This window comes from Ahaetulla prasina, chromosome 11 (genome assembly GCF_028640845.1).
Source record: "Ahaetulla prasina isolate Xishuangbanna chromosome 11, ASM2864084v1, whole genome shotgun sequence".
NCBI lineage: Eukaryota > Metazoa > Chordata > Lepidosauria > Squamata > Colubridae > Ahaetulla > Ahaetulla prasina.
In genome coordinates, this window is record NC_080549.1 from 21,678,193 (window position 1) to 21,701,438 (window position 23,246).

General features: G+C 40.4%; 1 protein-coding gene across 2 annotated transcripts in view; it reads right to left on the reverse strand.

The window, feature by feature from the left end:
* Positions 1-23,246, reverse strand: part of AMMECR1 (AMMECR nuclear protein 1) — a 122,179-nt gene that overhangs the window by 70,497 nt on the left and 28,436 nt on the right. For both annotated transcript variants that reach the window (XM_058196528.1, XM_058196527.1), the window contains exon 2: positions 9,671-9,781. In XM_058196528.1, the coding sequence (XP_058052511.1) occupies positions 9,671-9,781 (111 nt within the window). The remainder of the gene's footprint in view (positions 1-9,670; positions 9,782-23,246) is intronic.

Genomic DNA, 23,246 nt, shown 5'->3' on the forward strand with positions numbered 1-23,246 from the left:
GTGATAAAATAAACCTGTCAAAAATGGAAGTGAACTTAATCCTTTAAATACCAATTACCCAAATGAATTACATTTGCACATCACTTTAAGCTGTGAATTCTAGTTTTATAAAACCACAATGTGCAGAATTTTAGGCTGCTGCATGCAGCTTTTATTATTGTAATGTCCAGTTTCTTCAATGTTCAGTAACACAATTTCTTTCTAGGCACTGGATAAATTAAACAATAAAATAAATATCTGCAACATAAAAATTCAAATACATGCAAATGCCAGCATAATGTTTAACATATAGAATGACTTAGCAAAACTAATTAAAGAAAACTTGGAGTTGCTACTGTCTCATGGGAATTAAGGGCAGATGTAGATTCAAGGCACAATGAACATTTCAAATCCCACTGGGAACCTTTGAAAAAGTATTTTCTTTCAGTCTCCTTCAAACCTTCCAGTGAGGAAGTTCTTGCAGGAGGTCAAAGAAAGGTTAAATTAATAAATAGCTAGGAATATACAGGCAGTCTTTGACTTACAACCATTTGTTTAGTGACAGTTCAAAGTTATAACACACTGAAAAAACACACTGACTTATGACAATTTTTCACTCTTATTTGGTTGCTGTAAACCAGTGGTTCTCAACCTTTATAGTGCTGCGACCCCTTTAATACAATTCCCCATGATGTGGCGACCCCCAACCATAAAATGAAGAAGCTGAAGAGTTTGGACAGTATCTGTTTGATAAAATCGCTCAGATTCGGGAAGGGTTGGACACTGATTGGGTAGATCCAGGCGGGGTGGGAGAGGCAGGTCTTGGGGTTACGATCTGGGACGAGTTTGATTCTGTGGCTCCTGAGGACGTGGACAGGATACTGGGGGGACTGAATGCAACCACATGTTTACTGGACCCGTGTCCCTCCTGGCTGGTACTGGCCACCCGGGAGGTGACACGAGGCTGGCTCCAGGGAATTGTGAACGCTTCTTTGATGGAGGGTGTTTTCCCTACCGCCTTGAAAGCGGCGGTGGTGCGGCCCCTCCTCAAGAAGCCCTCCCTGGATCCAGCTATTTTAGGAAATTACCATCCTGTCTCCACCTTCGTTTTGTGGCGAAGGTTGTTGAGAGTGTGGTTGCACGTCAGTTGCCCCAGTACCTGGATGAAACCGTCTATCTAGATCCGTTCTAGTCCGGTTACCGGCCTGGTTACAGCACGGAAACAGCCTTGGTCGCGTTGGTTGATGATCTCTGGAGGGCTCAGGACAGAGGTTGTTCCTCTGTCCTGGTCCTACTAGATCTCTCAGCGGCTTTTGATACCATTGACCATGGTATCCTGCTGCGCCGGCTTGGGGGACTTGGAGTGGGAGGCACTGTTCATCGGTGGTTCTCCTCCTCTGACCGGTCGCAGACGGTGTTGACAGGAGGGCAGAGATCAGCCCCGAGGCGCCTCTTATGTGGGGTGCCGCAAGGGTCGGTTCTCTCACTTCTTCTGTTCAACATCTATATGAAGCCGCTGGGTAAGATCATCCGTGGTTTTGGGATGAGTTGCCACCTATACGCTGACGATACTCAGCTGTATATTTCCACCCCTAACCACTCCAATGAGGCTGTTGAGTGATGTCCCAGTGCCTGGAGGCCGTACGGATCTGGATGGGGATAAACAGATTCAGACTCAATCCCACCAAGACTGAGTGGCTGTGGATACCGGCGGCCCGGTACAGTCAGCTAGTTCCATCGCTGACCGTTGGGGGCGAGTCATTGGCTGCCACGGAAAGGGCTCGCAATCTGGGCGTTCTCCTGGATGCACGGCTGTCTTTAGTTTAGAAGAACATATGACGGCCGTCGCCAGGGGGGGCTTTTTATCAGGTTCGTCTGATATGCCAGTTGCGCCCCTTTCTGGATCGGGCTTCCTTATGCACAGTCACCCATGCCCTTGTTACATCCCGCTTGGACTACTGCAACGCTCTCTACATGGGGCTCCCCTTGAAGGGGACCCGGAGGCTTCAACTGGTCCAAAATGCGGCTGCGCGGGTGATAGAGTGAGCACCACGTGGCTCCCGTGTGACACCTCTCCTGCGCAGTCTGCACTGGCTCCCAGTGATCTTCCGGGTCCAATTCAAGGTGCTTGTTATCATCTTCAAAGCACTCCATGGCTTAGGACCGGGGTATCTACGGGACCGCCTACTGCCACCAGTAGCCTCACACCGACCAGTGCGCTCTCACAGAGAGGGCCTCCTCCGGATACCGTCAGCGAAACAATGTTGGCTGGCGACCTCCAGGGGGAGGGCCTTCTCTGTGGGGGCTCCCACCCTCTGAAATGAGCTGCCTCCGGGGCTTTGTCAACTCCCCGACCTCCAGACTTTCCGCCGCGAGCTGAAGACGCTGTTGTTTCGACGTGCAGGACTAGCTTGAACATAGTTTTAATTTTAGGGTTTTAATTAGGGTTTTAAAATGGGGTTTTAAATTGTATTTAAATTTTTAGGTCCTTATTGAATCAGTTTTTTATATAGTTTTTTAAATTTGTATTGTATGTACTGTGTTTTTACTGGCTGTGAACCGCCCTGAGTCCTTCGGGAGAAGGGCGGTATACAAATATAATAAATAATAATAATAATAATAATAAAAATTATTTTTGTTTTGAATTTATCGCGCCTGAAGCCGTATTGGCTAGCGATCTGAACTGCTTGCGATTGCCTTGAGGACGGAGGCATTAAAGCGGAGACTCCTCCCCTATTATCGCGCCTGAAGCCAGATTAGGCTAGCGATTGGGAGTGATTGCAACTGGCTTGAGAGGGAGACATCAGAGCAAAGATTTCTCTCTTTTTTAATTGATCACACCTGAAGCTGAATTTGGCTAGCAATTTGAAGAGCCTGCAGCTGGCTTGTGAAGTCAACCATTGGAGCGCGATTCTTCGACTCGCAAGTATACTTCCCATATTTCCGATGGTCTTAGGTGACCCCTGGCAAATCGTCATTCGACCCCCAACGGGGTCCCGACCCACAGGTTGAGAACCGCTGCTGTAAACCAATGTTTCCCAAATGTTTTCCTGAAAACTCTTTATCAGAAAGTCCTCTTTACCCAATGTAAATAAAACACTTTGTGATTGGGTAATGAATTTGTCTGTTGTTACCCAAAGAAAAACTACTTTTGCCCAATTTTGGGAAATTTTCCCAGTTTTGGGAAATACTGCAATAAACCAAGCTGCAAGGTCGAAATGTTGCAGAAGCTTTTCACACATGGTGTTTTTTTCTGACTCACCCAAGCAGAAGTCGCAAAGAAGAATGGGCTGCACCTATATTGTGGTTCCTTAAGTCAAGATTCTTGCTTAAAGTGATGCAAAACCTGGAAGTAGCACTGGTCTCAAATTAACAAAGTGAGGCTGATTCAGAGAAAAATACAGGTTGAGAGAACGACACCAAAGGTCATTCCCTTGCAGAGGAGCAAATAAACAATCTACTAGAATCTAAGAGTGAATTAGGTTGTGATTCCACAACCCTTCCTAAAAGATCTGGTTCCTCAGACCTTAATTAAAGGGAATCGTAAGAAAATGGGATATTTTTGGAAAAGAAACACAGGTAGTCCTCAACTTACGACCCCAACTGGGCCTAAAATTTCTGTTGCAAAGCAAGACAGATGTTAAGTGAGTTTTGACCCATTTGCAACCACTCTTAATATATAATATAATATAACAACAGAGTTGGAAGGGACCTTGGAGGCCTTCTAGTCCAACCCCCTGCCCAGGCAGGAAACCCTACACCCTCTCAGTCAGATGGTTATCCAACATTTTCTTAAAAATTTCCAGTGTTGGAGCATTCACAACTTCTGCAGGCAAGTCGTTCCACTTATTAATTGTTCTAACTGTCAGGAAATTTCTCCTTAGTTCTAAGTTGCTTCTTTCCTTGATCAGTTTCCACCCATTGCTTCTTATTCTACCCTCAGGTGCTCTGGAGAACAGCCCAACTCCCTCTTCTTTGTGGCAACCCCTGAGATATTGGAACACAGCTATCATGTCTCCCCTAGTCCTTCTTTTTATTAAACTAGACATACCGAGTTCCTGCATTTATTCACTTAACTCTTGCCAGAGTTAAGTGAATTTCAGCAGTTGTTAAATTAGTAACATGGTTGTTAACCTGGCCTCCTCACTGAACTTTCAGAAGGTCGCAAAAGTTGATCACATGACCCGGGACACTGCATCTGTCATAAATACATGCCAGTTGACAAGTGCCTGAATTTTGATCACATGACCATGGGGAGGCTGTAATGATGGCAAGTGTGAAAAACAGTCATAAGTCACTTTTTCAGTGCTGTTGTAACTTCAAACGATCACTAAACAAATGATTTCAAGTCAAGTTCTACCTGTAATGGTAATTCAGGTTAAGCAACACTTCATAGTAGTGGAAGTTAGTATGAATGCAGCTTCTCAACTGACCCAGCTCCTCAGTTGAGGTGATGAAAGTCTCTCAAGGAAACTACAAACAGGTCACAAATCATGGTTCTACCTGACAAAATGGGCCAGTGTGTGATCTCAGCAAGAGGGGTGTTTTCTTCTGAGGCTCTTGCTCCTTAAATTCGTAAATTACTGGACAATTATGGCAGAACATCAATTCGCTTTACAAGAAGAGTTCTTGGCATTAATTTACCATGGTCGCCTAAAGAAAAAAAGACTCTACAGCAAATCAAGTGAAGCTACTTCCAACTGTGAGGGCAGAATTCCCCCTGGTCCCTTCACCCTCAAAGGAGGAGGGAAATGACAGGTGATAAGAGCTGAGATTCCTATTTTGAAAGATGGCTGAAGGAGGTCTTATCCCAACACCACCTTTCATCTTTGAGACTCCAACTTGATCCTCATCTACAATCCTGTGAGAATTCTGGGGCTTGACGTCCACATTTCTTAAAGTGGCCAAGGCTGAGAAACACTGGTTTAGAGAAATGAGAAACAGGTAAAATGAGAAACAGATAAAAACTACGCATAGGCTAAAGTTATGGTGAGGGAAACAAGAGAATCATGTTTCCCATTTAAAGACCTCTATTGTTCTATTAGTTTTTTAAAAAATATTGTTTCATGCTTGTAAAGTCTGGTTCCAAGAGAGGCTGAGTCGATCAAATTATGGAAGATTTTCAGAAAGCCAGTAAAAGTGCCTCTTGCTGTTGTTTTTTGGCTTTTAGCACTGCCCAATCAATTGACAATTGGCTCATAGTACACCTGACAGCAACAAAGAAAGTGGTGGATATAAACTTACAATATTACAATATATAAGTGTTCGCACCTAAAAAAAATGTCACCGGCCTATGCTTGTTGCTTTCCATGAATACACATTAGACATGAACATAATATTCAGAAGATCTCAATGGTTGATCAGAGATATTTTCCATTTAATTAAAATAGTACCATTCTTTACATTATTGGAAGAACGGAACGGTTATTTCTAATTCCATTAATGTAACATTCCAGAGTTAAAAACTTTTTTAAAAAAAAAATCACATCTGAAAACCAACCTCTCAAAATAAATGAGTTTGCACAAAATGGCAAGTAATTTAGTTATATGAATGAGAAGAAATTTTTCAACAAGAGTCAAAGCACATCTATAGGAGGGAATAAACCAAAATTTATTGTCAAAACAGCAGATTCTGGTTCAAACTTGTGTGCATATCTGGAATTATATTTTTTTATAAAAACTCATCTGCAAGCAAATTGTTTGGATTTTTTTGTGAAGTCTGCAGAGCTTTTTAAAACAACAATTACTCACTCATATATAAATGACAAAGGCTTTGCATGGGTTCCTTCTTATTCGTGCAATTCTAAATTCTAGCCTACCACTACATGTGAATGCTGCCCCAGCATGAGCGAAACAATACAGTGGATTTCAACTATTACTACTTTCCCTTGGTGACAGCTGCGCTCATCATGGTTGGGTTGCATTTCTAATCTTACTCCATAATGTAAAATGAGGAAAAAACACCCTGCTCTGTCCCAAATATGTACAGGTAATCCTCGAGTTACAACCATTCATTTGGTGACTGTTCGAAGTTACAAGGGCACTGAAAAAGTGACTGGTGACCATTTTTCACACTTAAGATCGTTGTAACATCACCACGGTCATGTGATCAACATTTGGGAGCTTGGCAACTGGCATGTATTTATGCCTGTTTTCTGTCCCGGGTTCACGTGATCACCATCTACAACCTTCCAATCTGCAACCTTCCAACAAGCAAAGTCAATGGGGAAGCCAGATTTGCTTAATGACCGTGTGACACACTTAATAATTGCAGTGATTTGCTTAACTGTGGCAAAAAGATCATACAACGGAGCAATTTTTTTTTAGCAAACTGCCTTGCTTTCTTAGCAATGGAAATTTTGGCCTCAATTGTGATTGTAAATCAAGGATAATCTGTATTCTTTTATGAGTCCAAAGCAAAAATGATAATAAAACGAAACTAATAAAATAAAATAAAACACCATGTGACCTATGCACATGTATTTTTCTTGTGATACCTGCTGGCAGATGAGTGCCTACTTCTTATGGCTACAATTGTTTCCAAGAGTAAGAGTATTAACTAAATCCAACAAATCCCTATTACTAGAAACATAAAGTATTTTTTACTCCAAGGAGTCAATTTTAGACCGATATATTCTAGATCAGCGGTCCCCAACCTTTTGGGCACCAGGGACCGGTTCCATGGAGAGAGAGAGTTTCCATGGACCGGAGGGGGCGTGGATTTGTGTGCTGCCTGCATCCCATGGATGGGGCTTCGCTTGTTTGCATGGGGCAGTTTGCGACATGCTGAGGCCAGTTGCTGATCCACGGACTGGGGGTTGGGGACTCCTGTTCTAGATCTATTAAGTACTTGTAAGAATGTCTCAAAGGAGCTTTTTCAACTTCTGAGCTGAAGAAGCTTCTTGGATGAAAAACTAAATATCTTCAAAGAAAGCCAAGAACGAAGCCATCGATGTGATGTCCCGGTGCCTTGAGGCTGTACGGGTCTGGATGGGGAGGAACAGACTTCGACTCAACCCATCCAAGACGGAGTGGCTGTGGATACCAGCGTCCCGGCACAGTCAGCTGGTCCCATCGCTGACTGTGGGGGGGCGAGTCACTGGCCCCCAGGGAGTTGATTCGCAACTTAGGCGTTCTCCTGGATGTACGGCTGTCGCTAGAAGAGCACTTGATGGCCATCGCCAGGGGAGCTTTTTATCAAGTATGCCTGATTCGCCAGTTGCGTCCCTTCCTGGACCGGGATTCTTTATGCACGGTCACTCATGCCCTCATTACCTCCCGCCTGGATTACTGCAATGCTCTCTACATGGGGCTCCCCTTGAAGAGCACCAGGAGGCTCCAACTGGTACAGAATGCGGCTGCACGGGGGATAGAGGGAGCATCTCGTAGCTCCCATATAACACCTCTCCTACGCAGCCTGCACTGGTTGCCGGTGGTCTTCCAGATGCAATTCAAGGTGTTGGTTATCACCTTTAAAGCGCTCCATGGCTTGGGACCGGGTTACTTATGGGATCGCCTACTGCTACAAACAACCTCCCATCGACCTGTGCTCTCTCACAAGGAGGACCTCCTCAAGGTGCCGTCAGCTAAGCAATGCCGGCTGGCGACTCCCAGGGGAAGAGCATTCTCTGTGGGGCACCTGCCCTGTGGAATGAACTTTAAGCGCGAGCTCAAGACTTTTTTGTTTCATCGAGCAGGGCTGGCCTAATGGTAATTTTAATGGGGGTTTTATTGGGGCTTGTTTTTTTACAATTTTATTTCATTATTTTTAAATTTCGGCCACTTGAATTAGATTTTTAAAGATTTATTCTGTTTTTTAACTTTTGTGTAATTATTTTATTCTGGCTGTAAACCGCCCTGAGTCTTTGGAGAAGGGCGGTATAGAAATATAAATAATAAATAAATAAATAAATAAATAAATAAATAAATAAATAAATAAATAAATAAGAAAGAAAGTCCAGTTGCCTCTTGAAAAAGTGGCTTTGGGACAACCATGACCTGAATGACTGAGAATCTCCATAGTTACTTTCAAGAATGAAAACTGTATTTCCAAGTACCGAATAGAAATTTATTGGAACGTCTTCCCGGCTTTATACTCTTGTCTTCAGAGCTCAAAGGAAAACCAAAAGTTCTTTTTAGCTTGCTTCAGCTGAACTCCTAATGTTCTCATTCAAGAATTAATTTAACCCAAGACGGCAGACAGCCCAGCTCAGCCACAGAGCAATTCCTACATTTCACCTTTCATTTCAAAATCTTCTGTCTTTCTGTATTCCCACCGAGCCAGCCAATTTAATCAAGGTGCCGTTAAAACTTACAGCCCATGATTCATGAGCTAGGCAGAAGGACGCACTTTTCAAGCATGGCTCATGCATAGAAAAGTGTCACAAAAGGCTTAGCCTGAAGCAGTCTGAACGTCATCACTGCTCAACAGGCTTTGACCACAAGACTTTGGTTCAGAAACAAACCTCTCTAAAACAAGGGCATAGTTTCTAATGCCCAGGAGGCTCCTGGGTACAGAAAAATGTGATTTCTACATTTAAAAGAAAACTGCAAGGAATTATTGAAAAATGACCTGGCAAGTTTGCTGGTCTGGAACCGTAATAACAATTGATTGAACAATCTGGCAAGGGCCCAGATGCTTCAAAGTTCTGCACAGCATACTGAGATGCCAGCTGGGAAAGGAAATAAAAAGGAAGTGGGGAGATTCGGGATAGGAAAAAGAATGGGTGATGTTATAGTATGCTATGTGGAACTTGGAAGCACCTGGATCTGTTTTAGTGTTTAGAGCATAGAGTCAGTCTGTCTGGCCAGATGTCTCCAAAGGCCAGGCCCATCTTGACTTGGATAATAGGAACTTCTGCAGTCCAACCTCCTCTGTGGCGGACACTGCAATGGTCTTAAGTGTGAAAAATGGTCATAAGTCATTTTTTTCCAGTGCTGTTGTACCTTTGAATGGTTGCTAAACAAATGGCTGTAAGTCAAGGACTACCTGTACACTTCTAGTCCTTGGATTCCCCAATGAGGACTTGGATAAATGATTAACAATCTTCAGTCTAGGGCACTAATCTAAAGAATACACCACCCCTATCAAATTCTCCTCCAACCCCCAAAGTACAACACCAGCTCTAAATGCTACCTTTTGATGTGTTGAAAGGCACATCACCAAGAAAGGCAACAAGAAGACCACAAAAATGAACTAGCTAAGACACAGTCCAGGAAGACTCTGAATCATGAAGAGTATTTACTACTTCCCTAAGTCAAGAGGTTTCTGCTCAAGAACAAGAATGTAACCAAAGAACAATGAGGAATAAGAATGACGCAAATTAAATGAAATGTAACTGGCAGGAAGTCCTGGTTGGAGAAATGGGAGATAATGCCAGCCATTTTGGATTGCTGGACTGTTTTGGTTTTTTTCAGACTTTAACTTTCTTCCACTTGTCTTCAAAAAAGTAATAGAACTGAAGTTGCCTGCTTTGGGCAAAGAAGCATTAGAAATTGGTAAATGCTAAAGTTACAGGCTACTTCAGCATTTAGGATTAAGCAAACAACCCAGGTAACAAGACTTGGGAATGCTTGGAAAAATCCTAGTGGGGAGCAGAAGCTCAGAAATTCCAGTGGGTCAATTTAACAATATAAGTGATAATAAATTACAACCCTCTTCAAAGTAAAGAGGACAACAACCAAGTCTTACCTAGTAAGTGTGTACTCCCTGAGTCCTGAATGCAGGTTCATGGCAGAAAAGGTACCTATACATCCACGTAACCTTTTATCTCGACCAATCTTCCACGTTACGAAGAGCGGGCTGTGAAATGAGAGAGAGAAAGAAGAATGACCAGGGTGCTACCCATTCCGGAGAGGCAAACTGTGCCTGTAAAATGGTGTTTCTCCCATTACCAAAACATCTCTATGTTGGCTTCACGCACCCTTTTCTAAACTCTTTAGAATATTTGTCTCAGTGTGTTCTAAGCTTGCTAGTCTTCCTGAAGTTGTTTCATCATCAGACTAGGTAACATCACCAGTTAAAGTAGGAGTGGGATTTACTGGCTGTTCATATATAGTTTGTCTTACTAGCTTTATTGGAGTATTGCTTCTTTTCGGATTGCTTTTTTGGGTGCGGTATTCTTTCTTCTGCGATTGTTCTTGCTAATCTGGAGATGATTCCTGCTTCTCTGGGTTGGTTAATAGGGGTGTGTGAAGAATAGATATTTTTAGACCTATTTTCCTGCTTTCCTTGACGTTTGGTTGCCTTCTTTATTGAATGGCTTAGTACACAGAGCATATATTGAAAGCCAGTTTGGTCTAATGGTTAAAGTACTAGGCTAGAAAGTTGGAGATCTTCTATTGCCATCCTAGCTGTGAAAGCCAATTGGATGATCTTGGGCCAGTCTCTCAGCCCAAACCACTTCACAGGGTTGTTGTTGTGGAAAAAACAGAAAGAGGAAGATGCGTTGGGTATGTATGCCATCTTGAGTTATTTGTAAAAAATAATAAAGGCAGGATATAAATAAACAAACAAGCAAGCATCCTGTATGCTCTACTCCCTTTGGCTGATGTTAAGAAGCCTGTCTGCAGGAAGAGAAACAAGCTCATAGAACACCATCAACTGCATACATGTTTTACCAGGAGAATATGTTTTACCCTGTTGTATATAAATGATGCTATTTCAGCACTGTTGAATATTCAGCATTATTCATAACAAATGAATGGGGGATGTTTCACAACCAGTTTTAGGCAAAAATATTTATTTGATTAGTGTAAAAGAAGCCCACTGCTCTTAGGGTCAAAGACAGGACCAAAATCATATTTGATTCCAATTAATTCCAATCTAAGGACACTAATTACATCATTCCCATATTTTTAATAATTTTCTATTTCTGTCCTATTTTCAGTTTGCTTCAATTAAGAGAAGCTGAAGCTAAGCTTTTCAAGGGGCAATGGGTTGAGTTGGGATAAATATTAGCATTTTCCTTCTACCATTCATACAGTTCACTTTCCTTTTTTTTTAAATGAATGTGGAACAGCGTGTCCCACATATTGTTTGTAGTATTAATGAGGAGATGGCTGTTAGCATAAAAGATGCACAAAGCTTCCCAGATCAGACCAAAGACCTACTAAGAAGTTCAGCTCTCTGTTTCCAAGATGGCCAACCAGATGTTGTGAACAAAGGCCATAAACAAGAGGAAACACTCTTTCTCATGCCAAACCCCCACAATATTAGGCATAGATTAAAATAATATAACCCTGAATTATTTGATAGGTTTTCACAGAAAGATTGGATGTCAACAGAGAGTGATTGGAACTTTATTTTGGTCTAGTGGTTAAGGTCATCAGGTGAGAAACCAGGAGATGGTAAGTTCTAGTCCCACCTTGAGTATGAAAGCCAACTGGCTAACTTTGGGCCAATCACCAGGAAATGGTGAATTCTAGTCCCACTTTAGATATGAAAGCTGGCTGGGTGATTCTGGGCCAATCATCAGGAAAGTGAGTTCTGGTCCCACTTTAGGCATGAAAGCCGGGTGGATAACTATTGTTCAATCTCTAGGTAACTGTCAGTTCTAGTCCTGCCTAAGGCATGAAAGCCAATTTATGACCAATTTATGTCAGTCTCTCAGCCCAGCCCACTTCACAGGTTGTCGTTGTGGGGGAAATAGGAGGAGGAGAAAGTATTGTGTATGTTTGCTGCCTTGAGTTACTTGTAAAGAATAAAGGCAGGATAAAAAAAAACCCTAATAAATAATTAAAACCTAAGTCTCTAGGGCTATGCACATCCAGTTCTATTTGATTTTATAAGGTATCTTACAAAATACAGAAATTGGAAGGGACTTTGAAGGTCTTCTAATCTAACTCCTTGCTCAAGCAGGAGACCCTATGCCATTTCAGGCAAGTGGCTGTCCAATCACTTCTTAAAAGCTTCCACTACCCACAATTTCTGAGGGCAAGCTGTTCCATTGGTTACCATTTTTGTCACTCTATATTAGACAGGTAGAACAATATATAACTGACCCTCTAGTCACAGAAAAGGTATAGCAAGATCAATTAGAAGCAAGCAAGCAAGCAGACGTGTCTTGATCAGCTCCTGCTCAGAGAAGATGAAAGAAAAAAAGACCACAAACAGTAAGTTTCCACACTGAGAAACTACTGTAGATAATTATAGGGTAATTTAATCTGTTTAAGCTGCTAATTTTCAAGGTTCCTGCTGTGAGAGAACTGCTAGTAATAAATAAACTTGATCACTTAAGAGTGCCATCCATATGCATTGCACTTTACAAAAATGGTGTTACGTCATGGCCATAAATGAATTGCAATATATGAGGATAACACAGATGAAGAAGTAATAGAGACAGGTGGTATTTGTGACTATGGCATTTAGATGTAATTAGGCCTAGCAGCACAAAAAGGTTAGGTGTTTCTGTTATCACAGGTACTTTTTAATCTGCATTGCCAATTAAACAAGAGAGAAGGCTTGCCAGTCCTCAAGGGAGACATGACCAGGAGCCCATCTCATGCACAAATGCTGCAGATGGACTCCTTCCAAGGTAGGGTTTTTAATCCCCTTGATTAAAAAAAACTTTCTTTCTGAGATGAGAATGGCGTTCACCTCCAAGATGAATTTTGAAAAACCCAAAGCTTGCATCAAGCTATCAAATACTGGTTTATGCCTATGACTTCATCATAGTTTCCAAGCTTCATTTGAAGACTCGCAGGTTACAATAAAACGCTTCCATTCTCCTTCCAAATTTAAAGCTGAGCTTAGTACCAAAAGATTATTACTTTTGTTATATAATTTTCATTAATACTTTTAAACAAGAACTTTTTAACTTTTTAACAACTTAACCTAAAGAAGACAGAAGGAAAAGAAGAGAATAAAAGAAAAAGAAAAAAGATATAAAGTTTACTATATTCTTCAAAACAGTTATAAGTAGAAATATAGTATCTACAGTAATCTCTCTCCCTCACTAAAGTTATATCATTTTATCCTTTTCTATAATCTATCCTGTCTAATAATCAAATCCATAAATCACATTGTTTTCATTTTAATGCAAAACGTCCATAAGAAGCTCCTAGTCACCAAAAAATTATAGAAAGGAAGGCAGAGCTGGAGGGGGGAGAGGAGTTAAACAAATCATCGGTGTCCTGAGGGCCAGAGGACGAGTCACACACAGGCCATGCCCATCCCAGCTCCACAAAGGGAAAAATGTTTGAAATGTCACATGACGCAGCAAGTTTGACACCCATGGTCTATCCTTTCGTTGCCAACTGTTCTAGTCCTCTTGAATTCTCTTGATCTTTATGTGGTGCCAATTTAGTACTGAACTTTAGTTGACCAGATTCCTGTGTACAAGCTTGACCAATAAATCTTTTGAAATGCAACTTAACCTATGGCTCTGATTCTTTGCACCTGACATAAATGTGGAAAACTCTAATCAAAAAAATCAATATCTATTTCAGCAAAATCTGTCACCAACCCTTCTTCCGTATGAGTAGCTTCTTCTACCTCTAGGTCCAAGGATGATTTCTGGTTTTTCCAAAATGAAGCTGAATATGGAAAATATTCCTTAAAAAAAAAAGGAATTCCAGGACAGTCCATTTATGCTATGAAATCAATCTTCCTGCTCCATGTGGAACCCAGACAGAAGAACCCTTGGGAAATATCTGTGCTTGAGCACATTTAATGCTATGTCCTAAGTCAGTGGCCCTCAACCTTTGGGGCACCAGGAACCAGTTCCATGGAGAGGTTTTTCTGCAGACCTAAGGGGTGTGTGGTTTCACCTTTTGCCTGCACCCCATGGATAAGGCTTCACTTGTTTGCACAGCCCGGTTTCTGGCATGCTGTGGACCAGTGCCGGTCCCTGGGCTGGGGGTTGGGGACCCCTGTTTCTAAGTAAGGTGTCTTGCTCTGCTGAAAGTTCATGGTTCTTTTCACTTGATTTCTTAGCAGGCATTACCAGCATTTAAAAAAATTAATAGTAATAATTCTTCTTCTTCCTCTTCTTCTTCTTCTTCTTCTTCTTCTTCTTCTTCTTCTTCTTCTTCTTCTTCTTCTTCTTCTTCTTCTTCTTCTTCTTCTTCTTCTTCTTCTTCTTATTATTATTATTATTATTATTATTATTATTATTATTATTTGTTTGTAAATGGAATGGACTTAATCATCACGTATCTAAAACAAACTTCAATCCTACAAATGTTGACCTTCTATTCATGCTTTTCTGTTGTAAATCAAAAAGATCTGTATTAATAAGCAGCATGTGACGTATTTAAGTCATATTTCTAAAGGTCAGATTAAGAGATTCTTTGCCTTAACGGTCAATGACATCAGGAACAGTAGCTGTTTGGCAGGTAGAGATTATGGTTCGGCATAAGGAATTGGGAAATCATGCTTCCTTACTAAATTGCTAGTTGCTTCCTAGTCCTTAGCTGACTGTACACGTCCATAAACAGAGAATGTTGTATGGATATGTTGATTTAACTGGAGTCTAAATCAGTATCAATGTTTGTCAATTATGAAGGATAACAAAATCATTTGAAAATCAGAAAATAATGCAAAGAGTCAAAGGCCATTTATCAACATAATAAACACTGTGATACAATATTATGAAACTCCAAATTAAAACCTTGGTCTTTGATCACCTTTCTTAATACTAAGGATATTCAATGCAACTCAAAAAATAGACTATGTTCTCTCTTATTCATCTGGCAAGGATGCCTTTTGTGCTGTAAAAAATTCTAGGAAATGTTGTGTGGCACATTTCAAGTGATAGAATGATAACAGGCCAGCTAATTCTGTCTGAATTGAAAATATATTTTAATGCATTCTGAACAATAAATATTGTAAAGCATAGGAAAAGAAGGGAGGGAGGGAGGGAGGGAGGGAGGGAGGGAGGGAGGAAGGAAGGAAGGAAGGAAGGAAGGAAGGAAGGAAGTTGTTGCTAAATTTTCTAGAATCCCAGCAATTGTTGAGATGCTATTTGGGAACCAATGCCATAGGCAATATTTGCAGAACCCTGTGTTATTCATAGCAATGAGTTCTCTCTGGATAAAAACATTTGGAAAATGCTACACTATTTCCCTTTAATTACTTTTTTAATTAATTACTTTATTTTTATCTTTTATTCTTTAGTTTTGTCTCTTCAAACCTGGATTCTGTTATGACATTCCTTTATATCACACAACAGGGGAGGATGGTCTCAATTTCCTTTGTTCAAGCACAGCCTCTAAGTTTCTTTTAAAAGAATGGATACTTCTGTGCTGCTACTTTAAAGCAGAAAGCGAACAGGAAAGAGATTAACAAGTTTATTATATATATTTTTTGTCTTGGAAACATTTATTGGCTAAAGTAAACTAACAAGTTAATTTATTTCTGAATTTATAAACTGCTTCAGGAGAGGCTACTTTAAGCAGTGTTGAGAGGCATGGATTTATGGTGCTTATCCCAAAGGACTTCTGGAACAGACAAGTTTTTATGAGCTTTTGGAAGGTTAGGGGAGTGAGTGAACCCTTAACTTAGGAGGTTTTCTAAAGTTCCCATCACAATCACATTATGCACCACCTCTTCTACAGAGCAAGTATCCCTGTGACTATTCTCTTTCTGCACCATGAAAGTTTACAGAATACTACATTATTTTAAAAGGCAATGAAATGCAAGTACAGGTAGTCCTTGAGTTACAACAGTTCACTTAGTGGCCATTCAAAATTACAATGACACCAGAAAAAAGTGACTTATGGCTGTTTTTCACATGTATGACCATTGCAACATCCCCATGGCCACGTGATCAAAATTCAGACACTTGGTATCTGGCTCATATTTATGACAGTTACATTTCCTAGGGTTATATGAACATGTTTTGCGACATTCTGAAAAAGTCAATGGGGATGCCATTCACTTAACAACCATGTTACTAACTTAATAACCGCAGTGATTCATTTAACAACTGTGGCAAGAAAGATTGTAAAATGGGGCAAAGCTCACTGAACAGCTTTCTCACTCAGCAATATAAATTTTGGGCTCAATTTTGCTTATAATTTGAGGACCACCTGTATTATAGCTGTCGTGTCATATCCCCAAGAATACTGTACATCAGACATTATGATCTGAAGAAGGTTTCTCCTCCTTGACTGGAAGCAAGACGACATTTGTGGTAGCTGTGCTTCACCAACTAACTCAGTAAATGGAAAAACTGCTAACCAGAGTAGTTGGGCGGATTTATGGATAAATAAATTAAAGGGCAATGATGCAACTCCTTAACAGGTTGGACTGAAATATGGAGAGACACAGCCAAAGACTAAGAAATTCACGCCACACACACACACACAAACACACACACACACACAGAGACATTTGATCTTTTGTGGTCAAGAAGCAAAGTCCGAGCAGGCCAATTCTCCAGAGAGCATGCTTTAAAGCAGCCCAAACAATGAAAATCAGCAGATTACAGGATAGCCAGAAATATCTGTTTATAGCAAACAGATGGCAGTTGGGCTCCTTCCTAGAGATGGAGGAAGACCTACCCAAAGAAAATCAAAGTCTAATAAAAACTGCACATATTTTAAACCTCCAACCCAAGCCATTTAAATGTATTTTTAAGAATTCAAACATAATCCTCCCTTAACAAAACCAACCAACCATGTTGAGATCTGTATCCAACTCCAAACCTTCAGTTGCTGGCTACTCAAATTACAACAAAATGCCTTTGATCAATGAAACTGCTAATACCAAAGTCCACTAGAAAGCAAATGATATTTGGAGAGAACCAACACGGACAAAAAGAGTAAGGATGCAATACTCTATATAGATATGCCTACTTCAACGGTGACTTGGAGTTTGCTACTTGTAGATGATAATGCAGACAGATGGGGGGGAAAGAGGATGAAGTCATGCAAAGATTTGGAGAAAGTCATTCAGATAGTTCTTGACTTACAACCAACTGACAACTGAGCCTAAAATTTCCACTGCTAACCAAGGATGTTCTTAACTGAGTTTTGCCCCATTTTAGACCTTTCTGAAGTGAATCCCTGCAGTTAAGTTAGTAACACGGTTGTTAAGTGAATCTGACTTCCCCATAAACTTCCCATAAACATAAACTGTTTCAACTCCTACCCTCAAAACGACGCTATAGAGCACTGCACACCAGAACAACTAGACACAAGAACAGTTTTTTCCCGAAGGCCATCACTCTGCTAAACAAATAATTCCCTCAACACTGTCAGACTATTTACTGAATCTGCACTACTATTAATTTTTTCATAGTTCCCATCACCAATCTCTTTCCACTTATGACTGTATGACTATAACTTGTTGCTGGCAATCCTTATGATTTATATTGATATATTGACCAATTGTGTTGTAAATGTTGTACCCTATGTACACTGAGAGCATATGCACCAAGACAAATTCCTTGTGTGTCCAATCACACTTGGCCAATAAAATTCTATTCTATTCTATTCTATTCATTGACTTTACTTGTTAGAAGGTAGCAAAAGGGGATTATGTGATACTGGGACTCTGCAACTGTCATAAATACAAGCCAATTGCCAAGCGTCTGAATTTTGATCATGTGACCACGAGGATGTTGTGTGAAAGTGTGAAAAACAGATATAGGTTGCTTTTTTCCAGTGCAGTTGTAACTTCAACAGTCGCTAAATGAACAGTTGTAAGTTGAGGACTACCTGTATTTGGACCATGGGGGTCCAACCTTTTGGCTTGCCTGGGCTGCCCTGAATGAAGAGGAATTGACTTGGGCTGCACATAAAATATACAATATAGTTAATGTATATAAATCACATAATAATGTTAAATGTTCACCATCTTGTGGGGCTGCATTACTAGCTGTCCAGGGCCGTATGTAGCCCATTGATTTAAACTATGGTTCACACCCAGCATTAGTAAACCCAGTTTCTTGCCTGATTATTAAAAAATACAAATCACGGCTTCTCTCAAAGCCACGCGTACATGGGCAACTCTGTTAAGATAAAGGTAGTTTTCACCTTACAACTGTCCGAAGTTACAACAGCAGTGAAAATAGTGACTTATAACTGGTCCTGATGCTTGCAACTATCAGTCATATGATCAAATTCAGGCGCTTGGCAACCAGCATTTATAACGGTTGCAGTGTCCTAGAGACACAGGATTGCCATTTGCAACCTTCCCAGCTGGCTTCTGACAAGGGAAGTCAATAGGGAAAGTCAGGTTTGCTTAAGGGCTGCGTGATTCACTTAACTGTAGAGATTCACTTAACAACCGTGGCAAAAAAGTTCATAAAATTAGATGCAACTCGCTTAACAACTGCCTTGCTTAGCAACAGAAATTCTGGTCCCAATGATGATTTTATGCTGAAACCATCATAAGTGGCAGACTACCCATATACATAGAAAAATTCCAAATCTAACAGATAAAAATCCCTAACCCCAAATTTCATTCCTTCTTTGAGGAGCTTCCATTTCACCTTAATTTCTTTCTTGCACCTAACTCTCTAGCCCTTTCCGAATGTTCTCTAGGTTTCTGCCTCTAGGACTTTTCCACAATCTGAATAGAAATAGAAATTGCTGTTTATTCAGGTGCTTAAATCCACTTAGCCTTTAGACTGCCTATTCTGCTTTGATGTTCCAGGTTGGCACATGCAACTGAGAAATATAATGAACTCAGTTGAAGCTTGCAAAGACTATCATATCAACAAAAGTTTTAAATCTTGTTCCTCTGCTCCACCAAGTTTTTAAATGAAGTGCTTTGAATGGTTTGCATTTGCTAGTCAATTAGAATAGAATAGAATAGAATAGAATAGAATAGAATAGAATTCTTTATTGGCCAAGTGTGATTGGACACACAAAGAATTTGTCTTGGTGCATAAGCTCTCAGTGTACATATAAAAGAAAAGACAGGTTCATCAAGAATCATAAGGTACAACACTTAATGATAGTCATAGGGTACATATAAGCAATCAGGAAACAATATCAATATAAATCGCATGGATACAAGCAACAAGGTTGTGCTCACAACCTGTGTGCTCACAAAATATTGCTTAATCTATGAAGACTCTTCAGGCCTGGTGGCCAAGCTTGGTTTATGTTTTAAAAATGCAACATTAGATAAACTTTGCACCAGTATATCTTCGGCAGCCAAGAATAACAGGAAGTGTCAGCAAATATTGTTATGTACAATGCCTATGGCACAGAGTTAAGTTCACTCAGATCACCTATAAATGTAAACTTTGATCAATTCAAAAATAAAGTTTGATGTTAACTTCTGGCTGACTGCCTGGATTTATTCACATTGTTTTCTTGGCAAGTATACAAAAGTGGATAGCCATTTCTTTCTTCTAAGGTGCTCTTTTCAACTTCTCAGTCTAGCCTACAGATCTGGTAATTTCTGGGATCTCCAAGCCAAGCAGGAATCAAGTCTGACTTCACTTAGCTTTCCTAATCCACCAAGGCTTGTTAAGGGTTGCCATCAAGCTGCAATGCCATCTTTTATGTAATCGGATGGATTTAATAAATTGAGAAGTTATCAGCTCTGTGTATGTTGTAAAAATTGTTCTAGCCATGCTGCAACTGTAGAAAATTGAAGGCAGACTGTATAATTTGGAAGCACGCAGCCAAGGAGTCATTCCATGACATTTCATCGTTGGGAAACAACTGCTCCTAAGCATTACTGGCTCTTAGCTAGATAAAGGAATATTTACTATGTCATCATCCTGGACCTTGGAGGTTTTCTAGTCTAACCACCTGCACAACCCTATACCGTTCCAGACAAGTGGATGTCCAGTTTCCTCTTAAAAACCTCCAATGATGAAGCACCCGCAACTTCTGAAGGAAACTGGTTACTTGTTCTCATTGTTAGAAAATTTCTCCTTAGTTCTAGGTTGCTTATCTCCTTGATTAGTTTCCATCCATTGTTTCTTGTTTTGCCTTCTGGTGCTTTGGAAAATAGGTTGACCCCCTCTTCTTTATGGCAGCCCCTCAAATATTGGAATACTGTTGTCATGTCATCCCTAGTCTTCCTTTTCACTAGAATAGACATTCCCAATTCCTGTAATTCTTCTTATATTTTAACCTCTAGCTCTCTAATAATCTTTCTTGCTCTTTTCTGCACTCTTTCCAGAGCCTCTACATCATTTTTATAATCTGGTGACCAAAACTGGATGCAATATTCAAAGTGTGGTTTTACTAAGGCTTTATGAAGTGACACAGCTCCATCACATTATCTTGATTCTATCCGTTAATGCAGCCTAGGACTGCATTACCATTTTTGGCAGCTGCAGCACAGTGCTGGCTCATGTTTAAATAATTGTCCATTAGGACTCAAAAAATCCCTCTCACAATTACTGCTATTGAGCCAGGTTTCACCTAATCTGTACCTGGACATTTGATTTTTCTTGCCTAAGTGTAAAACCTTACCTTTCTCTACACTGAATTTCATTTTGTTAGATTGGGTCCAGTCTTCAAGTCCGTTGAGATCCATTTGGATCTTGAGCCTAACTTTTGATGTGTTGGCTATTCCTGCCCATTTAGTGTCATCTGCAAATTTGATGAGTTCCCCTTCTATCCCCTCACCTAAATTGTTTATGAAGATGCTGATTCTATGCTCTTAAGCTATTTTCCCATGCCACTTTATAAACAGAAGGGGCTCTACCTGATAAAAGAGACTTCTGTGTCATTTGAGAAGACAAGAAAAACTACTCTCATACAGCCACCACCAAAAACTAATACCCACATTGCTTGTTCTATTTTTCCTTGTTCTACTTTTCCTTCCTGTCTGGTCTCGGAAGATATTATGACATAATCAACAGAGTAGCACATTACACATTGTTAGTATCAGATATTTATGGGTAATGAAAATTTCACCTGGCTTTTATTTTTTGCAGCACAAGTAATAACAGCATGTACTGAATGTTGGAAGTATTTGTCTCTTTTGAGAGAATGTGAAGCAATTTGTTTTTCATGAACTTGGAAATTCTCAATAGGAAAACCTGTAAGAACCAACAGTTTTTGCTCACATCTATATGACTGTAGAACAGTAGATACTCGAATCTACACCTACTTTAAATTATGCCAGGAGCACCCCCCAGAACTATGACAACAATGGCATTAATTTAAAACTGTATGTAGTTATGACTTTCTGATCAAAGATTGATTCCTTAATAGACATTTCCTTATTTGCACTATCATCTGCCTTGATTTGATTTATAATTCAAACATAAAAGGTGCTGGAGTAGTCCTAAATTTGTAGAAGTATCTATCTTGAATGACTAAAATTAGAGTTTGCTGCTCCTTAGTACAATCAAATTTTTAAGAGCAGGAAGTTAATGAGAACTAAGGAGAAATTTCCTGACAGTTAGACATATTAATCAGTGGTATGGCTTGCTTTCAGAAGTTGTGGGTATTCCACCAGTGGAGGCTTTCAAAAAAAAAAAAAAGACTGGACAGCCATTTGTCCAGAATGGCGTAGGGCAGTGATGGCTAACCTTTTTGCCATTGCGTGCCAGGATGGGGGTGGGTGGGTGGAGGGCAGATTTGCGCATGTGCGTGCCCACACCCATAATTCTATGCGCCCCACCCTGCCCTGCGCACGCAACCACCACCACCACCCCGTGCCTGGCAGGTAGGCCCGTTTTTCTTTCTCACCTGGCTCCAGATCATCTCTATGCATCTGGGAGGCGAAACAGCCTTCCCACCCCCGCAGGCCCTCCAGAGGCCGGAAACAGCCTTTTTCCCTACTTCTGGTGGGCCCAGAAGGTCCGAAAATCAGCTGGCTGGCATGCGCATGAGCGCTGGAGCTGAGCCGGTGTGCCCACTGATTTAGCTACGCGTGCCGTCTGTGGCACGTGTGCCATAGGTTCACCATCACAGGCATAAGGTCTCCTGCTTGTGCATGAGTGTTTGGATTAGAAGACCTTCAAAGTCCCTTCCAACTCTGTTGTTGTTGCTTCTGTCAAAATTGTTTCTAGATTTGTGTTTCCCTAATGGCAACTTCTCCTAAAAAGAAAAATTAAAACAGCTCTAAAATTACTCTTGTAAGAAAACCCTGAAATTTGTTCTAGAACAGAGTTTCTCAACCATGGTAACTTTAAGAGTTATGGACTTCAATTCCCAGAATCCGAGAATTGGTACACACTTCTTAAATTTGCCACAGTTGAAAAAGTTCAGTTGTAGAAAACACTGAGAACCTCGCAAGACGGCCAAATTTAAGAATTCATCACTTCCTGAAAGTCGTTGGAAGAAGAAAATGTGATGGGCTTTTTGATCCAGTGGTTGTTTTGTACCCTAATAGATTTGATACCCAGATTCTTTGTTTGTTCATTAAGTGCTGATGTTTATGCCTATCTCCTGTCACCAATAACAACAGTGAGAACAATACTGTAGTAAAAGAGCAGACTGAGTTAGAAGGAGTGGATTTAAGTGACTCATCAGTCTAGAATTGTTAGGTTCCCACAAACGGTCTAAGCTCAAATAGTCTTGAATTCCAATGACTGTTATCTGATGCCAATTTAATACTGAACCTTAGTTGACTAGATTTGTGTTTCCCTAATGGCAACTTCTCCTAAAAAGAAAAATTAAAACAGCTCTAAAATTACTCTTGTAAGAAAACCCTGAAATTTTTTCTAGAACAGTGTTTCTCAACCATGATAACTTTAAGAGTTATGGACTTCAATTCCCAGAATCCGAGAATTGGTACACACTTCTTAAATTTGCCACAGTTGAAAAAGTTCAGTTGTAGAAAACACTGAGAACCTCACAAGACGGCCAAATTTAAGAATTCATCACTTCCTGAAAGTCGTTGGAAGAAGAAAATGTGATGGGCTTTTTGATCCAGTGGTTGTTTTGTACCCTAATAGACTTGATACCCAGATTCTTTGTTGTTCATTAAGTGCTGATGTTTATGCCTATCTCCTGTCACCAATAACAACAGTGAGAACAATACTGTAGTAAAAGAGCAGACTGAGTTAGAAGGAGTGGATTTAAGTGACTCATCAGTCTATTTATTTATTTTATTTATTTATCAAACTTATATACCGCACTATCTCCCGTAGGACTCAGGGCGGTTCTAGAATTCTAGTCTAGAATTGTTAGGTTCCCACAAACGGTCTAAGCTCAAATAGTCTTGAATTCCAATGACTGTTATCTGATGCCAATTTAATATTGAACCTTAGTTGACTAGATTCTTGTGTACAGGTAGTCCTCCACTTACAGATTCTGTTCGTTGATGCATGCCTAGAAGCCTGAATAGTGGTTATCACCTGCCCTGAGAGATTATCCTTCCTCAGGAGGATCCTCTC